Source organism: Sparus aurata, chromosome 2, assembly GCF_900880675.1.
Source record: "Sparus aurata chromosome 2, fSpaAur1.1, whole genome shotgun sequence".
Classification (NCBI taxonomy): Eukaryota; Metazoa; Chordata; class Actinopteri; order Spariformes; family Sparidae; genus Sparus; species Sparus aurata.
In genome coordinates this window covers 4,381,941-4,404,555 of record NC_044188.1, presented here as the reverse complement: position 1 = coordinate 4,404,555, position 22,615 = coordinate 4,381,941, and the positions used below count along the sequence as shown (strand labels likewise).

At 43.2% G+C, this 22,615-nt stretch overlaps 1 protein-coding gene across 2 annotated transcripts in view; it reads left to right on the top strand.

The window, feature by feature from the left end:
• The window catches only part of caln1 (calneuron 1), a 74,022-nt gene that overhangs the window by 17,715 nt on the left and 33,692 nt on the right, over window positions 1–22,615 (top strand). For both annotated transcript variants that reach the window (XM_030396508.1, XM_030396500.1), the window contains exons 3-4: window positions 10,945–11,088; window positions 17,112–17,224. In XM_030396508.1, the coding sequence (XP_030252368.1) occupies window positions 10,945–11,088; window positions 17,112–17,224 (257 nt within the window). The remainder of the gene's footprint in view (window positions 1–10,944; window positions 11,089–17,111; window positions 17,225–22,615) is intronic.

Here is a 22,615-nt window from a genome sequence, read left to right as displayed (position 1 = left end):
ATCGGTTCGCGGATGAGTGTAAAGCGGCAGGGATGAGGATCTAAATCTGAGGCCATGGTTCTCAATAGGAAACCAGTGGATTGCCTACTCCGGGTGGGGAATGAGTCCTTGCCCCAAGTGAAGGAGTTCAAGTACCTCAGGGTTTGTTCTCGAGTGAGGGGATGATGGGGCGTGAGATCGATCGGAGAGTCGGAGCAACAGGTGCGGTGTTGCATGCGCTTCACTGCACGGTTGTGACGAAAAGGGATCTGACCTGGAAGGCAAAGCTCTCGATCTACCGGTCAATCTTGGTTCCTACCCTCACCTGTGGTCATGAGCGATGGGTCATGACCGAAAGAATGAGATCGTGGGTACAAGTGGCTGAAATGGGTTTTCTCTGCAGGGTGGCTGGGGTCTCACTTTGAGACAGAGAAGCTCAGCCATCCTGGAGGGACTCGGAGTAGAGCCGCTGCTCCTCTGCGTGGAAAGGAGCCAGTTGAGGTGGTTTGGGCATCTGATGAGGATGCCACCAGGGCGCCTTCCTAGGGAGGCGTTCCTGGCACTTCCAGCTGGGAGGAGACCTGGGGGTAGACCCAGGACCAGGTGCAGGGATTATATCTCTTCTCTGGTCTGGGAGCGCCTGGGGATCCCCCTGTCAGAGCTAGCCGACGTGGCCGGGTAAAGGGAAGTCTGGGGCTCGCTGCTGAAGCTGCTTCCCCCCGCGACCTGATTTTGGATAAGCGGTTGACAATGGATGGATGGATGGGTCAAACTCATTTTCAATGGAGTGCTTTGGGCAAATTAGCGATGGCATCAAAATGGCTATTTCTAAAACACTAAGAAGGCTCGACACAACATGAAACTTTGCTCGTAGTATCACCAGGGTCTCTACACATGAACACGAGCATTGAGAACATTGTTTGTGTACACAGAGTTTACTAAACAGAACGTTTTTAACAACTCACCTTAGTAGTAGCTTGTTCCGCTAACCGCTGTCATGGCAGCTTAGAAGTATTGATCTCCAAATGCGACATAACATGGAGGACAGTTAAGGTGGAACTACTGTCTTCCGGCAACAACTATCCGCCTTTGATTTTAGTATTGTTTCTTATATGAGTCTCCTTTTTCAACTTCAAGGTCAATATTGTTTTTTGCTAACAACATAATAACGAGTAACGTGCATTTATATGGAACTAAGCTTTAGGAGCATTCCACCTTAACTGTCCTCACTGCCATGACGGCGGCGAGCGGAATAAACATCTGCTGACATGAGTTGTCCAAAAACTCTCTTTTTCATAATCCCTGAGTACACAAACAATGTTCTCAATGCTCGTGTTCATGTGTAGAGACCCTGGTGATGCTACGAGCAAAGTTTCATGTTGTGTCGAGACTTCTTACTGTTTTAAAAATAGAGATTTTGATGCTATTGTAAAAGTGCCCGTAGCATTCCCATTGAAAATGAGTTTGACACTAAAACAAAACTACGGTAAATCTTAAAAGTGCCTCTTTTGTCGTAATTATGCGCTTACACGAAGGTTTGACTCATATATATTCACAAAAAAAGCCTAGGTTGCATTTTGGCGAGAGTTTCACTTTAAATTGACCTTTAAAAAGACTTGGTTGCAACACACACACACACACACACACACACACACACAGAGCGACAGCTACAGTGAACCAGGTGAAGATAACGTGTTAAGCCCTGACCAGAGATTCACAACAAGATGAGTTGAAACTTGCAATGTGACATCAGCATCCTTCCGTTTCACACCAGTGCGACGAGCTGAGTTGTGCATCATCTCCACAGCGATGAGTGTACCTCGAGTCTAACCGTCTCAGTAATTTGCTACAGTTGCATGTCTCCATGATGAAGCGGCAAAAACAAAAGGTGTGTGTGGAGAGTGTGTGGATGAGTGACTGAAAGAGAGCAAACGTTGGGGTGTGAAACGCAGCATCAGCCGCGATGAGATGAGCTGAGATGGGCGAGTTCACTCCTCCACAATCTAAAACGTTTTTTTTGTTGCAGCTCTGTGGCATGAACTGGGCTGTACGTAAAGCAAATGGGCACATCACAATCACATTCCCCCAGTGGGCTTTACAATCTGTAGAGGGAACGACATCCTCTGTCCTTACACCCTAAATTCGAGAAAGGAAGTCTTCCCAGGAAAGAAAAAAAATTATATAAGAAACCTCAGGAAGAGCGACCGGAGAGGGATCCCTCTCTCAGGACGGACTGACATGCAGTACTTGATCAACTGGATCAATACATTGTTGAGGCCTTGCCAAGTGGTGCCTGAGCCCAAAGATAATACATTTGGGATTGGAAAGACAGTCCACTGGTCTACTGTTGAACTCATGTAACACCGTCAGACTCATTATGGACAGTTAAAATCAAATTTTCAAAATTGTTAAGGAAAATATCCCCTTTTTTTTTATTCCACACATTCCTCTTCCTTTACAAGACCCGGTGCCTACACTACCCACAATGCCACACTGAGCGACATCACTGGAGGCAGTTCCTGAGATTACGTGCATCCACAAAAGGCCTTACTACCCTACTACTTTTTTCATATATGCAGCGGAGTTACCCTTTAATCATGAAAAATATTGGCAGATCAGAATGAGAATGAAGATAATTGATAGTATGTATGTATGTATGTGCAGCAGGCAGTTATTCTCCAGCAGCTGTGGTACAAAGCGATGTTATGAAGTTATAGTCGAGGAACCGAGATTGACAGATTTGTTGCATCACTGCCAATTTAGCCACTGAGACAACAATTATGAAACACGGCCGGTTCCTGACGTGTGTTTTCACTCCTCGCGGTGCCTGTGGAGTTGAGTGTGTCATTACAGAAGGAAGGAGACTTAAATGTGTTCTGTTCGGTCTCTTCACCAGCACTGGGTTTTTTTTTTAATGTCACTTGAAGGATGTTGGGCAGGTATTTAATTCTTTGAAACATTCACAAGACGTTTCACTGATCGTACAAGTCCCAGCGAATGTGCGAACACACACGTACACACCACCTGCCGAGCCCGGCTGCAGATCGGAGCGTCTGATCCGATCCAGTCAGGAGCCAGAACCCGGAGCTCCGCTGTCACTCATCTGAAGACCGACTCTGAAGATTTAGTTTGAGCTTTCACACCCGAGTGTCAGTTAGAATTAATCTAGCGGCTCCATCTTCACACTCAGCGACGACATCCCCCATTCAGTCTGAAAGTAATGAGCTAAATTTATAACGATGGCCGAAGTGCTCGCGTCTTCATCACCACAGCTGTCATTTATTCACCTCGCTGTGTAACACGGTGGATGTTGTGCGTTACAGTCTCCTTGGAGGTTTCTGTTTTGATGCACTGCCCTTTACTTCATGCATCTTTTCTGCTGTCTGAGAGCAATTTGTACATCATGTCTCCCAGCTTAATTGTTAATTTAAGAACAGGCAGGTTTTATTTTGGCTTATTCATGAACAAATTTATGCAAACTGATCACAGTGTGGTGCAGTCACGGAGTAAAGACAAGAACAATACAGGAGAGGAACCCTCTCTTGACTGATTACAAGGAAAAGCTGCAGGTTTTAAGAGTCACCTTTAAACTCTCTCTGTTTGCCCTCTGGTGCGTCGTTACATGCGAGTATTACTAAACTGAACAAAGTCTCCGCTTGAAAGCTTTTGCCTATAAATAACTTTGGATAGAGAGATTAAATTGTTATTTTACATTATATGCATGACAATGACGGGCAGAACGAGGTCATTGTTGTTTGTTCAGTAGACGCTGGTGCTCTTCATTTTCTTTATCGGGCTTTTTTTTTAAAGCCCCGCTGTCGCTGAGCGAGGTTCAAACCGGGCCAAGAGCTGCACAAGGCCCGGTGACCTTTGGTGGCATTTGTGCATTTTGGGAAATGTATTACTTCTTTCAGTTTTATGCAAATCAAATGTTAAATACATTTTCTCTGACCTCAGGCCAACATTGGTAGACATTAGCCAACATTTAAATTCAATTAAATTTTGGGACAACAGAACATTGAGGAGCTTTATGACTGAAAGCTAATTTCAGCTTTTTCACCAAATATGTTGTACAGCTGAGTTAATTCAGTGTAATCTGGAGAGTGTAGTATATAGAGTTTGTACAGTGGGGCTGAAACTAATAATTATTTTCCAGATTAATCTATTGGTTGTTTAGACTATAAATAATAGAAAAAGAAATGAAAAATACAAATCAAAATTACCCGGAGCACAAAATCATGTCTTCAGATTTCGTCCTCTGACAAAGAACAATAGCGGATCTTCGCCATTAAGATGTTTTGAACCAGAAAATATGACTGAAATTATTACGATGATCATCGAAATAATTGGTAATTTAGCTCTTTTGAGATCTCTCGTCTGTTTCTAACAGCAGACTGCAGCAGTCAGCGTAACATTCAGCACAGTCTGGCAGCATCAAGACACTCCACCACATGTTGAGCTGAATCTTTACCCACAGCGGTGAATTTCGAGCAGACCTCGCAATAAAGAAGTCCTGCAGACGGGCTTTAGAGCGAAAACTAAAATAGGCTATTTTATTAAAGGTTTAGTGAAAGGGCAGTGTAAGAAATCCTTCCGTGTCGGCACTCAGGCCGTCTTTTCACTCAGCACGCTGAGCTGAAACAGACAGCAGTAAGCCTGCAGGGAGGCTTGTGTCTGCTCAGCCCACCAGCGCCGAGCTTTCTATGAAGGAGAGCGGGAGAACGAACAGGCAGGCTGACGGAAAGCAGCATCAGGCAGCTTGTTTCCGACTCCATGGCCATAAAATCAGCCTTTCCTATCTGGCAGTTTCTGCGCCTTGGCTCAGAGAATTGGCCACTTACAGGACCGGTTCTGGGGTTAAAGCTACTGGGTATGGACCCAGAACCATCAGGTGTGCAGCAGGCAGCAAACGGATAACTTCTCTTAGCAGGAGTGTGTGGAGCTGTTCAGAGTGCCGACTGTGTGTGCCTTAAAATCACTGATAATGCTGCTGCCAGGAGACGAAGATGGAACAGATTCATCTTCAGATCTCACACAGCGTCAGACCGACATCAAAATCAAAAATCAAAATGATTCTGTGTGCAAACATGCCACAAATCAAAACAAACAAAAATGTGTCTTTCACAAGGCTTACTCATGAATCTAACTAGAACTAAAATGATTAGCTGATCAAGTGAGTAGTTGATCGATCGATTTTTCGACTGACAGAAAAAAAAAACAGGATGCAGAGTCAGTTATCATAATGAAACATCCTCCGAAGACTCTTCTCAGCTTCAGACTATTTCTAAACTTGTGTGTTTTATAATATTTTCATGATTGTGTAATATTGATGTTTTATTAGGCATATTTAGTTGCATGCACAGTTCCCACTGCATGCACATTTGTGTAGTGAAGTGCAAAACTAATCAAATGAAAGGAATCAATCAATCAACAGAATATTAATCAAAGTCCTGTTCCAGCTTCTCACATTTCAAGATTTGCTTTTCACTAATATCTGAAATATTATCTGCAAAATGGTTCATTGGTCAGAATAATTAAAGATGAATCAATATTGAAAAGAATTTTCAGCCCTAAATTTCCCCTTTTTCTTCAGCACGTCCTCATAACTAAATGACTGATTGCTAATGACTCACAAAACGACACGGCCATCTGTACATGACCATCGGAGAATACCAGCGGCAGTCGTGTTGGATTAAGGGACCGTGTTGGGCACCAAAGCTTATGGCTGGGTTCAGGGAGAAGCTTGTGGCTTGTATTAAAATAGGACAAAAAAAACAGCATAAAGTATGCAGATCCCTTTCTTAAAGGGATATTCCAGTGTAAGTTTAATCCATGGTCTAAATCACTGTGAAACTGTGTTAGACTCCCTCTCCAGAGATCAAGTTAGCAGACCGCTAATTTACGGAGTTTTATCAACCTCAGAAACGACAGCACGACAACAATACACTGCAGTAAATGGATCCAAATATAAACCGCCACCAAAAAGCCACAAATAATGCTCAGAACAGCACCAAACTTCAGCAACAGTACAAATAGGGTCTCAGCACATAGTCCGGGGACATTAAAACTCAGCTAGCTTAGCTAGGGAAGCTAGCTGAGAAATGCTTAATTCCGTTCTTTTCCCTGTCCGCTCTCGATAATAACTGTTATAAACTGGCAGGTAAGACACATATGAACTTTGATTGCTTTTCCATGGAGTCATAATCATACATTTTCATCCATGAGCCGCGGAACTCTACTGCCCTCGGTAATCGACTCGTCGGGACTTCCCGTCAACAGGAAGCTGCTGCAGAAGAGTGGTAAATTTAGTCAGCTTTTCAGTAGAAATCCAGCTAAGCTAGCGGAGGTTAGATGCCCCGGACTATGTGCTGAGACCCTATTTGTACTGTTGCTGAAGTTTGGTGCTGTTCTGAGCATTATTTGTGGCTTTTTGGTGGCGGTTTATATTTGGATCCATTACTGCAGTGTATTGTTGTCGTGCGGTCGTTTCTGAGGTTGATAAAACTTCGTAAATTAGCGGTCTGCTAACTTGATCTCTCGAGAGGGAGTCTCACACAGTTTCACGGTGATTTAGACCATGGATTAAATTTACACCGGAATATCCCTTTAAAGAATATATCAGTGATGCTGTTGTGATTCCACGTTGTCTGCACATTCAGCAGAAAATATATTTGGTAGATTTGGGTGCACACAGTCATGTTGTCTTTTTTTCTCACAGTTATGTAACTTGTTTTCTGGTGACAGTAAGAATAACATAATGCAAGTAAACAGGCATCACTCATTAAAGCGTACATATAGTCATGCACCCAGCCACAGTAAAGACATGCACCATAAATCTTTTAACACCTCAAGACATCATTTGCATACAGAATTAAAAAAACTCTGCCACTTTAGGATTCTGTTCCACTTTAGTTGGAGCTTGTGTGATGTCTTTTGTTTCCCCCCTGTCCTCTCGGTGGAAATATTGGTGCGCCGAATGTCAGATTGTGAGCTGCGTATTCTCTGTGCGCCGTGAGTTTTGATGGATGGGAGCGTTTGTGCATGAAATGGACTGATTCATTTGAATATCTAAACCCGAGTCTCCGTGTTGTTGTTCTGTTCCAACAAGCTCCAGACACAGGGAAGTACTCAACAAAGGCTTGAGTCATCGATAGATTTATTCATGAGACGCTCATTTTAATGCAGGGGAAAGAATCTGTGCGCCTTTTGATGTGTTTCAGCATCCGCGTGTGTGAATCATCTCTAAAACTTACACTTTGTATTGTTACAAATGATGATGGGGCTGTATTTGCTCAGGACCAGCTGTCTGGGAATGCAGTAACATGTTGTTTGGATGCAGGTCGGAGACTGTGACCTCTCGTTATCTCATGGAGGTGTTCCGCAGAGTCAATGTTCACAATTTTTACGAGGCGATTCATAATTCACGCTCCATTTACCGTTTGTTGTTTCAAACAATTTGCCAGCAGACTGGCTCAGAATGGTAGCAGTGCAGCAGATAATAAGGTGATTGATGGGCTCATTTCTTAATCACCGGGTTTTTGGTTCAGTTTGGCAATTTCTTGGTTCGGGCAGTCAGAAAATGCTGGTAGTGTGTTTGTTCCCTGAACAATTTTTGAATTGAAGCACTCGATAACAATAAATTTTCCACTCCGTTAGGATGGATTATTTTTTCCTCTGTACATTAATTCGATGAAATTGACCTGTCTGGACTTGCTGCCATTTTTTTCCACAGCGCTGAGACAAATTCCTGGCAGCTTTTTAAAATGCACAGTATCTAACTTCAGCTGCCAGAGGTCTCTCAATCAAAACACTGAAAGCAGAAGATGTAGTTTAATGATGTCGTTAAGTAGCGTGGCTTCATGGGAGATGTTGCCTTCATGTTAACGGACAAGTTAAATGTTTAAAGGTTGATTCACTTTATATTTAGTCACGTTCGCTGACTTCCTTCCTCATTCTCTTATGTATCGTCCGGTATTTCTGGTATTATGGAATAAAATCAGGTTTCTCTTGGTTTGAACGTCGATGGAAACATTTGGGTTGATTTAAGCACACAACTCAATAAAATATACAACAAAGGTCTAGTTGTTTGACAGACAACATGGAAGCAGAGAACATTGCCTGTGCAGCATCTTCCAGTTGTATTATGTGAGTTTATTCATTCATTTCTTCCACAGTGGGGACTTGAGAGCAGACAGAAATAGTGCCAGGCTCTCAGCCTGATTTGATTGCGAGTCAGGCTTCATTTTCTTGGGACATTTTGTGCCTGGTGTTGGACTAAAGCGCTCAGTGAACGCAGGGTTACAGATGAAAACTCATCTGTTGCCAGTTTACATATTGAATCGTGATTCTTGGATAGAACTGATTTGTCGTTTGTTGTTTTTGTTGGTTGCAACACTTACAGAGACGTCTGTCTGTAAGATGAAGCCTCTCTGGTGCCTGGGAGGGAAAGAGTTAACCCATCTATTCCTCTTCCCAGTCTGAAATTATTCAGTGCTCAACAGTGTGCTCATGCATGTCATGCAGTCATAGTGTTCTTCAGAGAAGTGACATTCCACCTCTATTTAAAAACACCAGATGCCTGTCAGTCTCTCTCTCTTCTCCTGCCACACACCCTCTCCTGTCTGTGGGCACGCTTATGAAATATGCATTTATTAAAGCACATTGAAGCCCGCCGACTCGTTCCACTGACGACTTGATCACACGTCGGGGAGCTGGTGAACCAGCTGCTGACTCAGTTGTGTACAAGTGAGGCGTTTTCGTCTCTAGTAAAATGGAGCTGCACAACGTGTGGCTGAAACAAACAGACGGGATGAAGATCACTGCTGCTCCAGTGTTACAAATCAAAGCACACTGTGTGGATTGAGATCCATCTACATGTTTGGTGTTTTTCTTCCTTATTTTTGCATTGGCACCTGAGATCAGGGGAACAGTGTGTCACCACCAGTAGGATCGTGTGGATCACTTGTGTGCACGTGTCCAACTGGATTATTGCGCTCCGAAGTGCCACCAGGGGTAAAACTAAGGGTGGGCACTGTTGGGATTTAATTTATACTCCTAACTGGAGCGGTTCTTCATCAATATACACATATTAGTGTCAATAACTTTTTTTCCCAAACTGGATTCTAACATCGCTTTCTCCTTGTTGAACAGGTGTGGTGATAAAGTTTTGGCTTTTTACTCACAAAGGTTTTTATTGCACAGTCACGATCATAGTTCTCATCTCCGGTAAAATTTAAATCACTTCACTGTCTCCATCACGGCCTTTCTGCTCTTACGTATGTGTTTGTTGGAGTGTGTTGCGTGACGAGACACAGATAGCAGGTAGAGGCAGCGTCATAATGAATTATACCAAAATGTTCAAAAGTACCGAATAAAGAACTACTAACATGGGAGGTTATCAACACTACAAAGTCTAATTAACTGTCACCAGGATAACAGGGAATATCCTGTCTTTGTTTGTGACTGTTGTTCCTCACATGTGACATGATTTGTGATTTTGCTCTTGATGCCTCGACTAGTTTTCTGAACTTGAATTGCTGTTGCTTTTGGTCACCAATGCAGCAAATCTATGTAAAGCTGCGAGCAGGACGTCCATTATGCTCCAAAAGTATTGGGACATATTCAAAACATTAAAAAAAACAGTAGCTGCTAAGACCTCACAGAAATATTCCCTCTGCATCTCCATCTTTGACCACTGAGTTGAACGAGCTGCCATACAGACGTCTATACAGCCTGCACTTTCCGCTTTATGCTCTTGTAATATTTTTCAAAAGTTGAATTAGGGAAAGCCTCTGAGGTGTCTTTTTCTCGCTCCACACTGCAGCCAAAGACGAAGCAATTTCATCAAGTAGAGTTACGACTGCAGTGTGTATCAGACCCTCAGGGGTCACGGCATAAATCTGAGGGGTCACAAGATGATTAACAGGAGAGGAAAGATGAGGAGCTGTGTTCCTCTTACAAACGGGTGTTTCTGACTTATTACAGTCCGCGTTCTGTTACATCTCTGAGGCAAATGTCTGACTTTGGGCCCTGTAAATAAAACTGAACTGATTTTTTTCTCTTTTCAAAGTATAGTAGATATCCTGACCTGTTTTTAATACTAATGTAGTGAAAGTACAAGCGAGATAAAACAAATCTGTTTTTATAAGATGGGTTATCCCACAGAACCTATGCTGATACATTAAGCAGTATTTTTTCTTCTTCTTCTGATGACTAAACCATGTATACAGACATGATGCGACATCAATAAGAGCTGAGAATATTTCTTGCCACCTGTTAACTGCACACAGCAGGAGTGGTTATGAACAGAGTCGCGTCAGTGGGAGAGATAATCTACAAAACCTTCAGCGACTGAAAGAAAAAGTATTTTATCCTGAAGGTCACAAAGTGCCCTGACGCAAACCCCACCAATCTAAATCACTGGGTCTTTGAACGTCACTTTGGATGACGAACTGCAGTAATTGAAATATAAAAAAACACATAAATGAGGAAACCAAAGATGAAGAGAAGAAGGGAAACGCACCGAAAGGCTACAGAACGGGGAGTGATGACAGCGGCTGTGACAGCAGGTGGAGAAAATGAATCGATGGGTGGAATTGATCTTGTTAACTCGAGGCAGTGGAGCGAGACCAATTGCATAATGCTCAGCCCGAAGCTGGGTCAGACAGGAAGAGAGGAGGAGCGGGATCTGGAGGGAGGTGCGCGAGTGATGCTGATCGAGGGGGAAGGGGTGAAATGCCAACTGACTTCATTAATTGCGAGATGAATTCCAAGCCGCGAGAAGTGCGTCGCTGCCAAAGAAAGGAATCCCAAACAATACAGAGGGCAGCGTGACGAAAGACACACACAGACACACACACCGCGCTGGAAATGAATATGAATAAGTGTTTTTTTATGTTTGTGGAAGCAAGGAGGGATGGCCGTTGTTTATGGATGCTGACTCGGTTTCCTGTTTGTCTTCGGCAGAGATCCGGGAGGCGTTTAAGGTGCTGGATCGTGACGGAAACGGGTTCATTTCCAAACAGGAGCTCGGTATGGCCATGCGCTCGCTGGGTTACATGCCCAGCGAGGTGGAGCTGGCCATCATCATGCAGAGACTAGACATGGATGGTGAGTCACATGTACACACACACACACACACACACACACACACACACACGGGTAAACATGTACTGTGTGATGCTGATGTGTTAGATCATACACAAACACTTTTCCCACATCATAAGAATATTAATAGCATTGACGTATAATCACACGGCGGCCATTCTCCTCTGACGTCACGCTCAATTTGCAAAACCTGTTGCTGTGTTCAAAGTCACAGAAACGTGGGGAATCTGATAAATCATTGCCAATATACTGCTTTCATATATTTCATATTTCAAGGTATTTGGTAACCAATTAGCTGCCATTAGCATTCATTACACCCAGTGTACTTCACTTCACTCTCCACCTCCCGGGCTGTAATTCAGCAAGATTTATGGCATCCAATTTTTCCAGTGAAAAAATAAGAAATATGTGAGGCTCAGACTACACAAACAAAGAACCGAACAATTGATTAAATGTAGTTTCATAACTGAAACTGTGTTTGGAGAGTACTGCTGGGATTTTGCAATGTTCCAGCAATTTAATAGAAGTTTTTACTTATTTGTTTTCAAGAAATTCAATGACATGAGCTGACAGATCCAAGGTGAGCTGGTGCAGAATGACCCAAAGGAGCTTTATGGACTCAATCCTCAGTTTTAAGTCTTCATATTCTAAATACAGCATAAAGTTCAATTTAGATTTAGTGAATGATGCTCCCATTTAGAGTCATATGTATCATGATGCAGAGCTTTAGGCTGTGGCAACCTTTTTTCTTTTTCGGGTGCGCAAAGAATCTTGGGATATGTGAGGCCACGAAGGATAGTAGCGGTGCATCCTCCTAAAAGAAAAGGAAAAGATGGAGCATTTGTGGGCTGCATTTGGAGGAGCCTTCAGATTGGGACAGCCTTCGCGCGACACTGTGACATAATTGGCCTTCAAATGCTCCTCCGAAGGATGCAGACCCTGAACTGAGACACAGCAAGAGTCACTTCTGGCTCCAAAACACCAAGATGGCGTTGTCTTGTTGACCATATTTGGCTGCGAGGTTGAAGCTGGGGCTTTAAAAAGGTTGTCCACAAACCGATGTGAGATGTGACGTTTAGATGCACAGATTACGTATTCATCTGTGTCATGCATAAAATAATATTCATGCATGCTTGAGTGTGTACTCATCTTTCAATCTCAACCACTTGCTGTTTCTCCTTGACATGAAGGTACCACAGGGACACTGTTGGAGAGGGCAACCTGAAAGAAGAGATACGTGAGATTAATGATATATATGCACACACATTTGTGATCGGTTGTCCAGTTAGATCTGACTGGATCCATGGATTTCCCGCAGCAGCTGAATCTTTGGGGAAATGCTGAGTGCACATGTTTATTCCTGCTGCACCGTCCTCACCTGTGACCACTTAACCTTTCGTCCTTGGCGAGAACACTCCGCTGCACGCAAATACAAACACCGCCCTCTCCTATCAGACGGTGTTTGTGCGGTTTCAGGCAAAGCCGTCTGCCTTAACTGTGATTGACATTTTACAAAGGATACATTCTTAAAAGTGTCTCAGACGGGGATGGGGGAAATGCAATATGCAAATGTCAGATCACAGGGAAAATATTCAAATTCTTCATGCTGCTATCACGGCCTTTGATAAGTGCTTTTCGGCTTCACAGTGGAGAGAGAAATACTGTAAATGTTCAAGGCTGGATATTAAAGTTTAAGAAGTGACGCTCCTTTTTATTCCCGCTCTGACTCATCAGCTTCAGAATCTCCGGAGAGCGTAGCTGCTTTTGTGCCTCGGGGCTGTTTCTTGTTGCATCGTCTGCTGCAGCTTGAAGATGCAGGCGAGGCGACTTTCGACGCTGATGAAGGTCGCGGCGGCTTTTGTCTCGGGAAGTCTGTGAAGTGTAGCGCTGTTTATTTATTTATGCGCTCGGTTCTCATCGCTCCTTCTGCCTTTTTTGTGCAGTGAATATCAGCTTTGGTGAAGTTGTTGGGAGAAACGACTTTCTTATTAAATGACCCGGGTCAACCTGTGTGTATTGATCGCCATCATTACCAAAATACTGGAGTTCTTTTGTTTTAGCCATTATCGAATCTGAGGATCGACTGGTCGCCTGGAAAGGTGTCGCGTCCTTGTGTTTGTTGATTTGCCAAACTTCTATTCAATACAGAGAGCTCACTCAGATGTGATGTAAAAGGTCTGGACAAACAAATGGAGAGAGAGGTCCTGAGTTTCTTTCAGGTGCAGGTGTCTGTCTGATTGACATGATAGGGATTGGGAGCGCGTGACCGAACTATGGCGTATAAGCGTTGCCTGTATGAGCCAAAAGGAGTATTTATATAGACCCTCCGCTGTAGCCAGATTATTACTGAGCTGCTACCCAGAAAGTTTTATATTAAAGCGAAAGAATAGAACTAAATAACAGCCCAAAATGTACATTTAAGATCCTTTTTTTACATTTCTCTCACACTACTTATAGAATAAAAAGTGAGGCCTATTCAATTTGATCAAGACGTAAATTGTAAGATTAATGGAAATAATCGTTTAATGTGACTCATTCATTCATCCATTAATTCATTATGTATGCTGAGGGCTTTAACAACATCCAGCACACACGGATTTGACGAAATTATTTGCACAACGTGAGAAGTGCTCCTCACAATATTCTGATAAATCGACGAATCTGAGGTGTGAAAAAATCTGGCCTGTTTTTTTATTTCTTCCTTTTTGTAATTCACAGAGCCGTTTGTGAAATTATCCTCTCATATGCATGTGTGTTGACACGATGACAAAGAGCCAGCGATCAAAGGGACACGGTGTGGAGGAGGGGGGAGGAGAGGAGAGGCATTAGCAGATGGATGAGAAAGAATGACAGCGACTGTATCTGGTCCAAGTGGGCAGCTGTGAGGATCGGATCCTCGGCCGCAGCCGGCGATTCTGAGCCGAGCGGCCGAGTCCACCTGGAAGACTGTGATGGGTTATCTTCTGTGCTCGCCTCTGCTGTCGAGACACATCCATGTGATTGTTATTGAGCTCTGTATGCCCTTCATGGAGAGGTGTGACTACTCCTTTGTTCCGGATCACAGCATTGCACCAGCCTCTTTTTTTTTCTTCTGGTGTTGATGACCTTGATACCATCACTCTCGAATTTTTACTCTAATCTCTAATGCTGGATCGGTGTGGGCTTGCATTAGCTAAATAACAACAGCAACCAGTATCTTGTGTTTATCTCCCATTGCCTTAAACCTGACTTGTTTGTCTTTAACTGAGCGGAGCAGGAGTTCGCACCTTCAATAATTCATTGTTCTGTTTCGAGCTGAAACAGGATGCTCGGTTGTGACGCAGCACAGGAAGAGACCGGTCTGAAGCAGGTGCTCTGGTCTCTGACAGACACAGAAAGTGACTCAGTGACTTTGCGTTACGCTGAGCCGTCACAAACGCCAGAAACATCAAAATGAGAGGAAAAGCAAACAGGGCTTTCAGAGCAAACCTCAAATATTAAACAGTTTTACCTGATGTTGAGGGATGTTTGGAATCTTAATAAACTGTGCATTCGGTATAAAAACTCTGTTCTCAGGTTTTTTCCACCTGGAGACTTTGAGCTGCAACAGTTAGTCGAGCAATTGATGGAAATTAAATAATTAGTCTTTTATTTTGTCATACAAAAATGTCAAACATGTCCTGGTTTCAGCTTCTTAAATGAGAGGATTTGCTGCTCTTCCTTGTCATTAATGTCAGTAAATGAAAAATCTTTGGGATGTAGAGTGTTGGTTGGACAAAAGAAGCAATTTGAAGACAATTCTGATGGTCTTGGAGATTTCAAGAAATAAGCACAGACACCACAATGGGTTAATTTTACCCTGTGCAATGGGTAGAAAACCTCCCAACATGAAGTTATTTGGATCCAGTAAACCAACAGATTCTGATATAAACATATAAATTACAGCCATCATCCAATCAGTTCATTTCCACTCAGCACTGCTCAGAACATCCTCATCCTTAACAACCCAACAGGTCCATCACTCTCAAAACAACATGATCCTTTACAGCGCAGCAGCAAGAGGACCTTCATCATATACCTGCAGTTTGTTTAGGTTCAGGAAAATATTGTCGTTTACCTTAAAATATGTCTCTTCAGTTGCGTAATCTCCTTACAAACCCTTAGGATGCTTCATCTTGCACTTTCCTCACTAGCTCGTCTTTCTTTGTCTGCTGTTGGTGCTGGGCAGGTCGTGTGTGGTTGATTGTCAGGAGGTGTTTACTGTTTCAGTGGAAATATAGAACATTTAACTTGTTGGACGTACACTTGTCCCAATATACAAACAAAACCACAGAACTTCCTCCTGTCTTACCCTGAACCCGTTCACCCGGTCCCTGTTCAGCTCCACTGTCACCCATCCATCCTCCCTCCCTGACGCTCTCAGATCTCAACTCTGCTTCACCTGGCCCTTTGCCTTGCACTTACCCTGCTGAATATGCATGGACAGAAGTGCAGTCAATAGCATTAAACAGTGTCAGCACTGCCACTGTCAGAGCAGGAGCAGAGGCACTGTCTGCCAGTCGGGACAGATTGTGTCGTCCTGCATCGGTAAGTTTCCACTGACAAGGTCTCAGCCTCATCTGCTGAGACAGGAAGAGCAGAAGTGAAAGATCAGAGAAGTATGATGAGAGTTAACGACGAGGACATGAAACGCATGAGACAACAAAAAGAGAGGCGACGGAACAAACTGGGTTTTTGGAAGAATGAAAGACTGAAAAGAATTTTGTCTTTTCTGGGCAATTTATCACCGATTTATATTCAATTATTATTTGATCTCAAGCCACCCAACCCAATGTTTCATCTGCATATTTTATAATAGCGTTCTATCAGTGTCTCGGAGTGCAGTTATGGGTGTACAGCGAGAAGATGAAGGGGCTGAGCACACAGCCATGGGGTGCTCCGCTGTCGAGCGCTAAAGTAGATCTGCTGATTTCTTTGTTCCTTTTCTTAGCTTTAAGCGACACCCCTAATAGATCTCTAAATCATGAATAAATGTTAAATGAATGAATGAATAGATGAATATTAAATTGAGTGAGTTTACTGGTCATCACATTATTTTAAAACCTAAGGATCTGAATTCCTAACGCATCTAATATTCACGGTTTCAAAAGCAATACCAGGCCGACCCTGCCGGAGATAAAGAAAAACCCTCTCGGCTTGTGAAACTTCCCACTCAAAGAAAGAAAAAAGAAAAAAAAGGATTCAAGGATATTCAACCACATCAGTATGAATCCGTGATTTGTTTGCTTGAAATAGTCGCTGTCTGCAGAATTTTTAGATGATTTATTTTGGCAGCAGCTTCGGCAGCCATCAGCAGGCTCCCAGATCAGTGTGCACAGCAGGAGCTTCTTGTTGTGGTTGATACAGTAGCTGTACACTTTGATCTGCTTCATATCCTGTATTATACATCTAGTCATCATCGCTCATTGTTTTTAACGAGGTCTTGTCTCAGTACTAATCGCTGTTTTGAGCTTAGATTCGATCATAACAACAAAGACAGAAAAAAACAGCAACATATTTCTCCTTTGAGACCAAAAATATGTAACTTTTCTACACATTCTAGAAAGAAATTATAATAAAAGAAACCTTTTGCAGCTCCAGAGGATTAAGTTATGTCTGTGCTGCATACGTATTTAATCCAGGAAAGGTTCATAGCCGTGTCCTGCTTTGCCCTCAGCGTCAGGCTTCACTTCCCTGCAGTTGCACATTCAGCTGCAGGCTGTTGGCCGCTGAGTGCTCTGCTCTGAGCCACATCAGCCTTAGTTGTTCAGGACAGGAACATCATTTGTCATTCACCCGGCCTCACCTCAGACTCCAGACCGATGAAGTGATATCTGCGAGATTGTGTTTAAAGAGAGCTCGGATACAGAGCAAAAACGAGAACAGTCACCTGTTTGTTGCAGCTTTGATTAGGATTGATTGGGGATGAGCCCCGTGAGGTTAAAGTGTCATTTACAATCAGCAACTTCAACAAATCCATGATCTCTTTTTTTGTTTCATTGTGTCAGGTGATGGACAGGTCGATTTCAACGAGTTCATGACGATCCTCGGACCCAAACTCCTGTCGTCGGAAACGAGGGAGGGCTTCCTGGGCAGCACAATAGATACCATCTTCTGGCAGGTAAAACTTTATCCTCTTAAATCCGCGCTGGGAACTTTGCTGAGTCATGAATCGAACGGTAAAGCGGATGCTGTATGACTCAGTTGAATGATAATCACTGCAAAGTGGAGCGAGGAAAGTAACATAATTATTTCTATCTTCAGCCAAAGAGGGGTTGGTTCTGACAATATACAGCATTTATTAAAATGTTCCTCCACGTACGAGCTCACACTGAGGCACAGATGAGACACAAAGAACAACTTCTCAGACATAAAACCAACCTTTGATCACGTATGAATCCTTAAAGCATGATTGATTATTGACTTTAGATAGATGAGTTTCTATCAGGGAGTACTCATCCGTTCTCTTCATCATCGATTAGATATATTTTTACAAAATTGGTAAATGGTACCAGCACTTTTTAAAACATATCTGGTTTTCCTTTTCGTGTTTATTTGGTGGGTCCATCACTCTTTGTAAATGAGAAGTTATTAGTTAGTGATATAATAATTACCAAAATGTAACAGTTGTTGCCTCTTTATTAGATTAATTCTACGTTATTGATCTTTTCATCTTCTGATTGTTCATTTCAGCATACTGCAGAGCTTATTAAAATAAAACTAAAATGTCTTTTGAGATGATCTTTTCTATAGTTCTTTTAACTTCCCCCCAAAGGGTTTTTATCTTCCTGCTCTGCCAAACACAATGAAACAGTATCCCCCTCACATCAGTGTATTGTGTGCATAAAGCTGGCGTTATTACTATTAAATTGATTTTACTGGATTGATTTAGGCTGTAACAATCTTTGCTGAGTATTTTTTTGATTGACCGTGAGCCGCCTGAGAGGATTTTTTTTGGAAGTCCAACATATTGTACAGCTTTTGTCAGATGAAAACCATTTTTATATCCAGGTGTGGTTCAGAGAAGCAGTCACTGTGATGCAGGTGGCGATGGAAAAAGACACAGTTTTTAAAATGTGTTTTAGGGGCCGTCCACACGGACGAAAACAATCTTCTTCCTCGGCATTGTTTCAAGAATATTTGCGTCCATACAGATCCACTGAAAACGACCGAAAACGCTGTAGTTCATATTCCAGGCCTATAGGTGGCGCTTGACATTCACCAAAAACGGAAAAGAAGACATGGAGCATGCGCATTAAAGGGATATTCCGGTGTAAGTTTAATCCATGGTCTAACACACCGTGAAACTGTGTTAGACTCCCTCTCGAGAGATCAACAATACACTGCAGTAAATGGATCCAAATATAAACCGCCACCAAAAAGCCACAAATAATGCTCAGAACAGCACCAAACTTCAGCAACAGTACAAATAGGGTCTCAGCACATAGTCCGGGGCATCTAACCTCTGCTAGCTTAGCTGGATTTCTACTGAAAAGCTGACTAAATTTACCACTCTTCTGCAGCAGCTTCCTGTTGACGGGAAGTCCCGACGAGTCGATTACCGAGTGCAGTAGAGTTCCGCGGCTCATGGATGAAAACGTGTGATTATGACTCCATGGAAAAGCAATCAAAGTTCATATGTGTCTTACCTGCCAGTTTATAACAGTTGAGACGTCGCAGGGTTGAGAGGTCGGAGGCAAGAGGTCGATGGCGTCATCGTTTTGGAAAGTATGCGGATTCGCCATTTTCAAAAAAGTGCGTTTTCAGGATCCGTGTGGACGGTCGGGTAAAACGATGCAATACGTGTGCGTTTTCGCAAAAGAGCGTTTTCGTCTGGACGGCCCCATAGGCACTCTGAGCACCACAAGCTGAGCTCCATGTAGTTCTGTTCTATTGGAGAGAAGGCAGACATCTCTGTTTGGCCGATATCTTTAAAACTCTGCAACTCGCACCAAAACAATGTAGATCGTAAATCCACTGCAGGTAAGAGGAACAATATGTATTTTCGATTTAGGAGTGAACTGCTGCACCTGTCATGGTCTCGCCAGAGTTTAGAGGATTTAATGTTGCTGAAAAGAGATATTTTTGGGTCCAGACTCGACGAACCCAGAGAGAGTCTTCTCTGCCTCTCTGTGATAATGCCGTCTATAAATCACGTTAAAGGAAGTGTAACTTTATTTGACTCGGGTTCCATTTCTTGCACCGTGACTCTTTTGAAGGCCGTCGCCAAACAGATGCTTTCTGTGCCGCGCCTGACGTCCTCTGAGTGATATTGTGACTGATGACGGTTGCATGTGACCCTGACAGATGCGCCTCTGGACAGCCTGACGGGGGTTTGAGAAAATCTCAAGAGACTCAAAGGAATCGGTCGCGTAAGAAACAAAGACGAGCGAGAGAACGTCAGCGTGTTGGTGACAAAGACTGACTTTGAGCGAGAGGGACAGAGAGTAATGAATGTGCAGACAATAGAAAGAGAGAGAGCGAGCATGAGCGGGAAGGATGACAGATTGAGCAGGTGTGAGGGGAAAGAACGAGACATTTGGCTCTGATAGTAACACTTGGCGAGTCTGTCCTCTTGATGTAATCATCGGCTTGACCCGGGCTGTTTCCGCGGGGCAGGAGCGTGTGGTTTACACCGCGAGGACACGAGTCTTTGGAGGTATGAGTGCAGTCTGGGTGAATGTGCTGCCAGCCCCATTTGGCTGCTGCAGTAACCTTGGCTTGTGCAGGAAAGTGGTTGGCTTAAAGAGGTCGCTTTTTGCCTCCAAGTAGGTAAGACCGGCGGTTGAGGGTTGAGGTTTTGTTGCTTCTACACTTGCAAACCCACATTTCTAGTCTGATGGATTCATGCCTGGAGCGGGAATCAGCGGGAATCTGATGTGTGGGGCGTGTTTGGATTAAAAACCTTGATTTTCTTTCATGATTATTCATCCACATGCCTCACAGATGAGAAGCTGCTCGAGGTATTACAGTTTTGTTCTTAGTTTATTTTGTAAATGGACTGTGGTGTGTGTGCCTCAGCTTCTTTCTAAGTATTCATTTTGTGTGTTCTGTACGGCTAACCCGTTGTGAAGTGGTTCTAAGCCTTAGAACGGTGGATTAGATGCAGTGTTTTGGCTGTAAATCCTGCCGGGAGGCCACCAAACAAGTGTCCTGTTCTCAGTTCACAGTATCTAAAACTAGCTCAACAAAATAAGACATTAGCTCTGCAGGACAGAACATGTAGTGTAGCCTCTGTGTGACAATAGAATAATGGAAATGATGCAAGTATACATGATGAAAAATAACACTATCTGTTCAAAAGCCCACCCAACAGTTCCGCCAACACTGAATAAACCATCTACCGGGACAACTCATGCTGCTGGCTCATTATGTCCCACTCATCAACATTCAGAAACTACACCACACTCCTAATCAGCAAAACCATGCAGGCTTATAAAAACGAGTTATCCTTCACAGCTGACTCCAGAATTTATAAGAATATATTCCTTTAACCTGCACTTGAACCTTGCACGTGAAGATGTGTGGACATTTCTGGATTCTGAGATGCGATGGATGTGAGGGAGGCAGCACATGATTTAAACAAAGCTTCCTGTATTTTGACATTTTCAGATTTTCTTTCAACTTCCTGAAAAGAACAAACTGAATGTTTCACTCTTGCGGCTCTTATAAGCGTGTTTCTGGTCTCGGGTCTGTCAGCCTGTTCGGGAGTTTTTCCTGTTCCCTTAGTGACCGAGTGATTAATGTATCTCTAAAATGTAGTAACAGTGAGAAGAAACTGGCACAGCCGAGAGGGCTTCACATGAAACCCGGTTATTTTGGACAGGGGATATAATCCCTAACACTGACCTCAAAAAACACAGATTTAAAGAGTTAACTTAGAAAGAGGCACTTTTAAGATTTACCGTATTTTCGTTATCGGGTCAAACTCATTTTCAATGGGAGTGCTATGGTACTTTTACAATAGCATCAAAATCTCTATTTTTAAAACACTAAGAAGGCTCGACACGACATGAAACTTTGCTCGTAGTATCACCAGGGTCTCTACACATGAACACGAGCAGTGACGTGCACGAGGGGGGGGGGCCCAATAGTTGAAAAACGCGCGCTAAAGTGGCCTCTTGGGAGCCAAAACGTGCACTAAAGTGCCCTCTTGGGAGCCAAAACATGTGCTAAAGTGCCCTCCTGGGAGCCAAAACGTGTGCTAAAGTGCCCTCTTGGGAGCCAAAAAAGCATGCCAAAGTGCCCTCTTGGTTGGCAAAACACACTAAACTGCACCCTTGGCTGGTTAAAACATGATAAACTGTCCTCTTGGGAGCTAAAACATGCGCTAAAGTGCCCTCTTGGGAGCCAAAACGTGCGCTAAAGTGCCCTCCTGGGAGCCAAAACATGCGCTAAAGTGCCCTCTTGGGAGCCAAAACGTGCGCTAAAGTGCCCTCTTGGGAGCCAAAACGTGCGCTAAACTGTCCTCTTGGGAGCCAAAACATGTGCTAAAGTGCCCTCCTGGGAGCCAAAACGTGCGCTAAAGTGCCCTCTTGGGAGCCAAAAAAGCATGTCAAAGTGCCCTCTTGGTTGGCAAAACACACTAAACTGCACCCTTGGCTGGTTAAAACATGATAAACTGTCCTCTTGGGAGCTAAAACACGCGCTAAAGTGCTCTCTTGGGAGCCAAAACGCGTGCTAAAGTGCCCTTCTTTTCACCCTGGCCCTTCAAAAAGTCTGCGCACGCCACTGAACAAGAGCATTGAGAACATTGTTTGTGTACACAGAGTTTACTAAAAAAGACAGTTTTGAACAACTCACATTAGCAGATGTTTGTTCCGCTCACCGCCATCCTGCCAGTCGAGAAGCGTCGATTTCCGAATGCAACTTAACATGGAGGTGAGTTAAGGTTAAGGTAAATCTTAAAAGTGCCTCTTTCGTCATAATTATGCTTTTATACGAAGGTTTGACTCGGGTACATTCACAAAAAAAGCCTATTAAATAAAAGCCATTTCATATGAATATCTACACAGTATGTAGAGAAAATAGCTGTTAACTAGAGAGGAACCTGTGACACTTCAAGGTCTTTGTCTGTTGGATATGATGAATGACAAATCAGTGGAAAACAGTCTCTATACTTACCGGTGAACAAAAATAACAGCTTACTCTAATAATTTTCTGATTTTGTTTTAGTATTTTAACCGTGTCTCTACAATAATATTGAGATGGTTTTCATACATTATTATAAATGTAGAGTCCATATCAGTTTAACATCATCTTAAATCTTTCTTGAGCTTTACTGCCAGACATTCATGGAGCACATCTAATTTTAATGATCTGCCTGTGAAGAATAAAAGCCCAATGGACTCATATCTAAGAATTAATCGGTCAGCTGCAGCACATTGTGGAGTTACTGGAAAGATTCAAAGCAAGTAATTGTTGTTTTTCTTCAATTTTATAACTGCAGCCGCCTTTTCATTCATCACGGCGAGCCGAGCAGACGCTAAGGAGTAAGAACAAACTGCTCGGA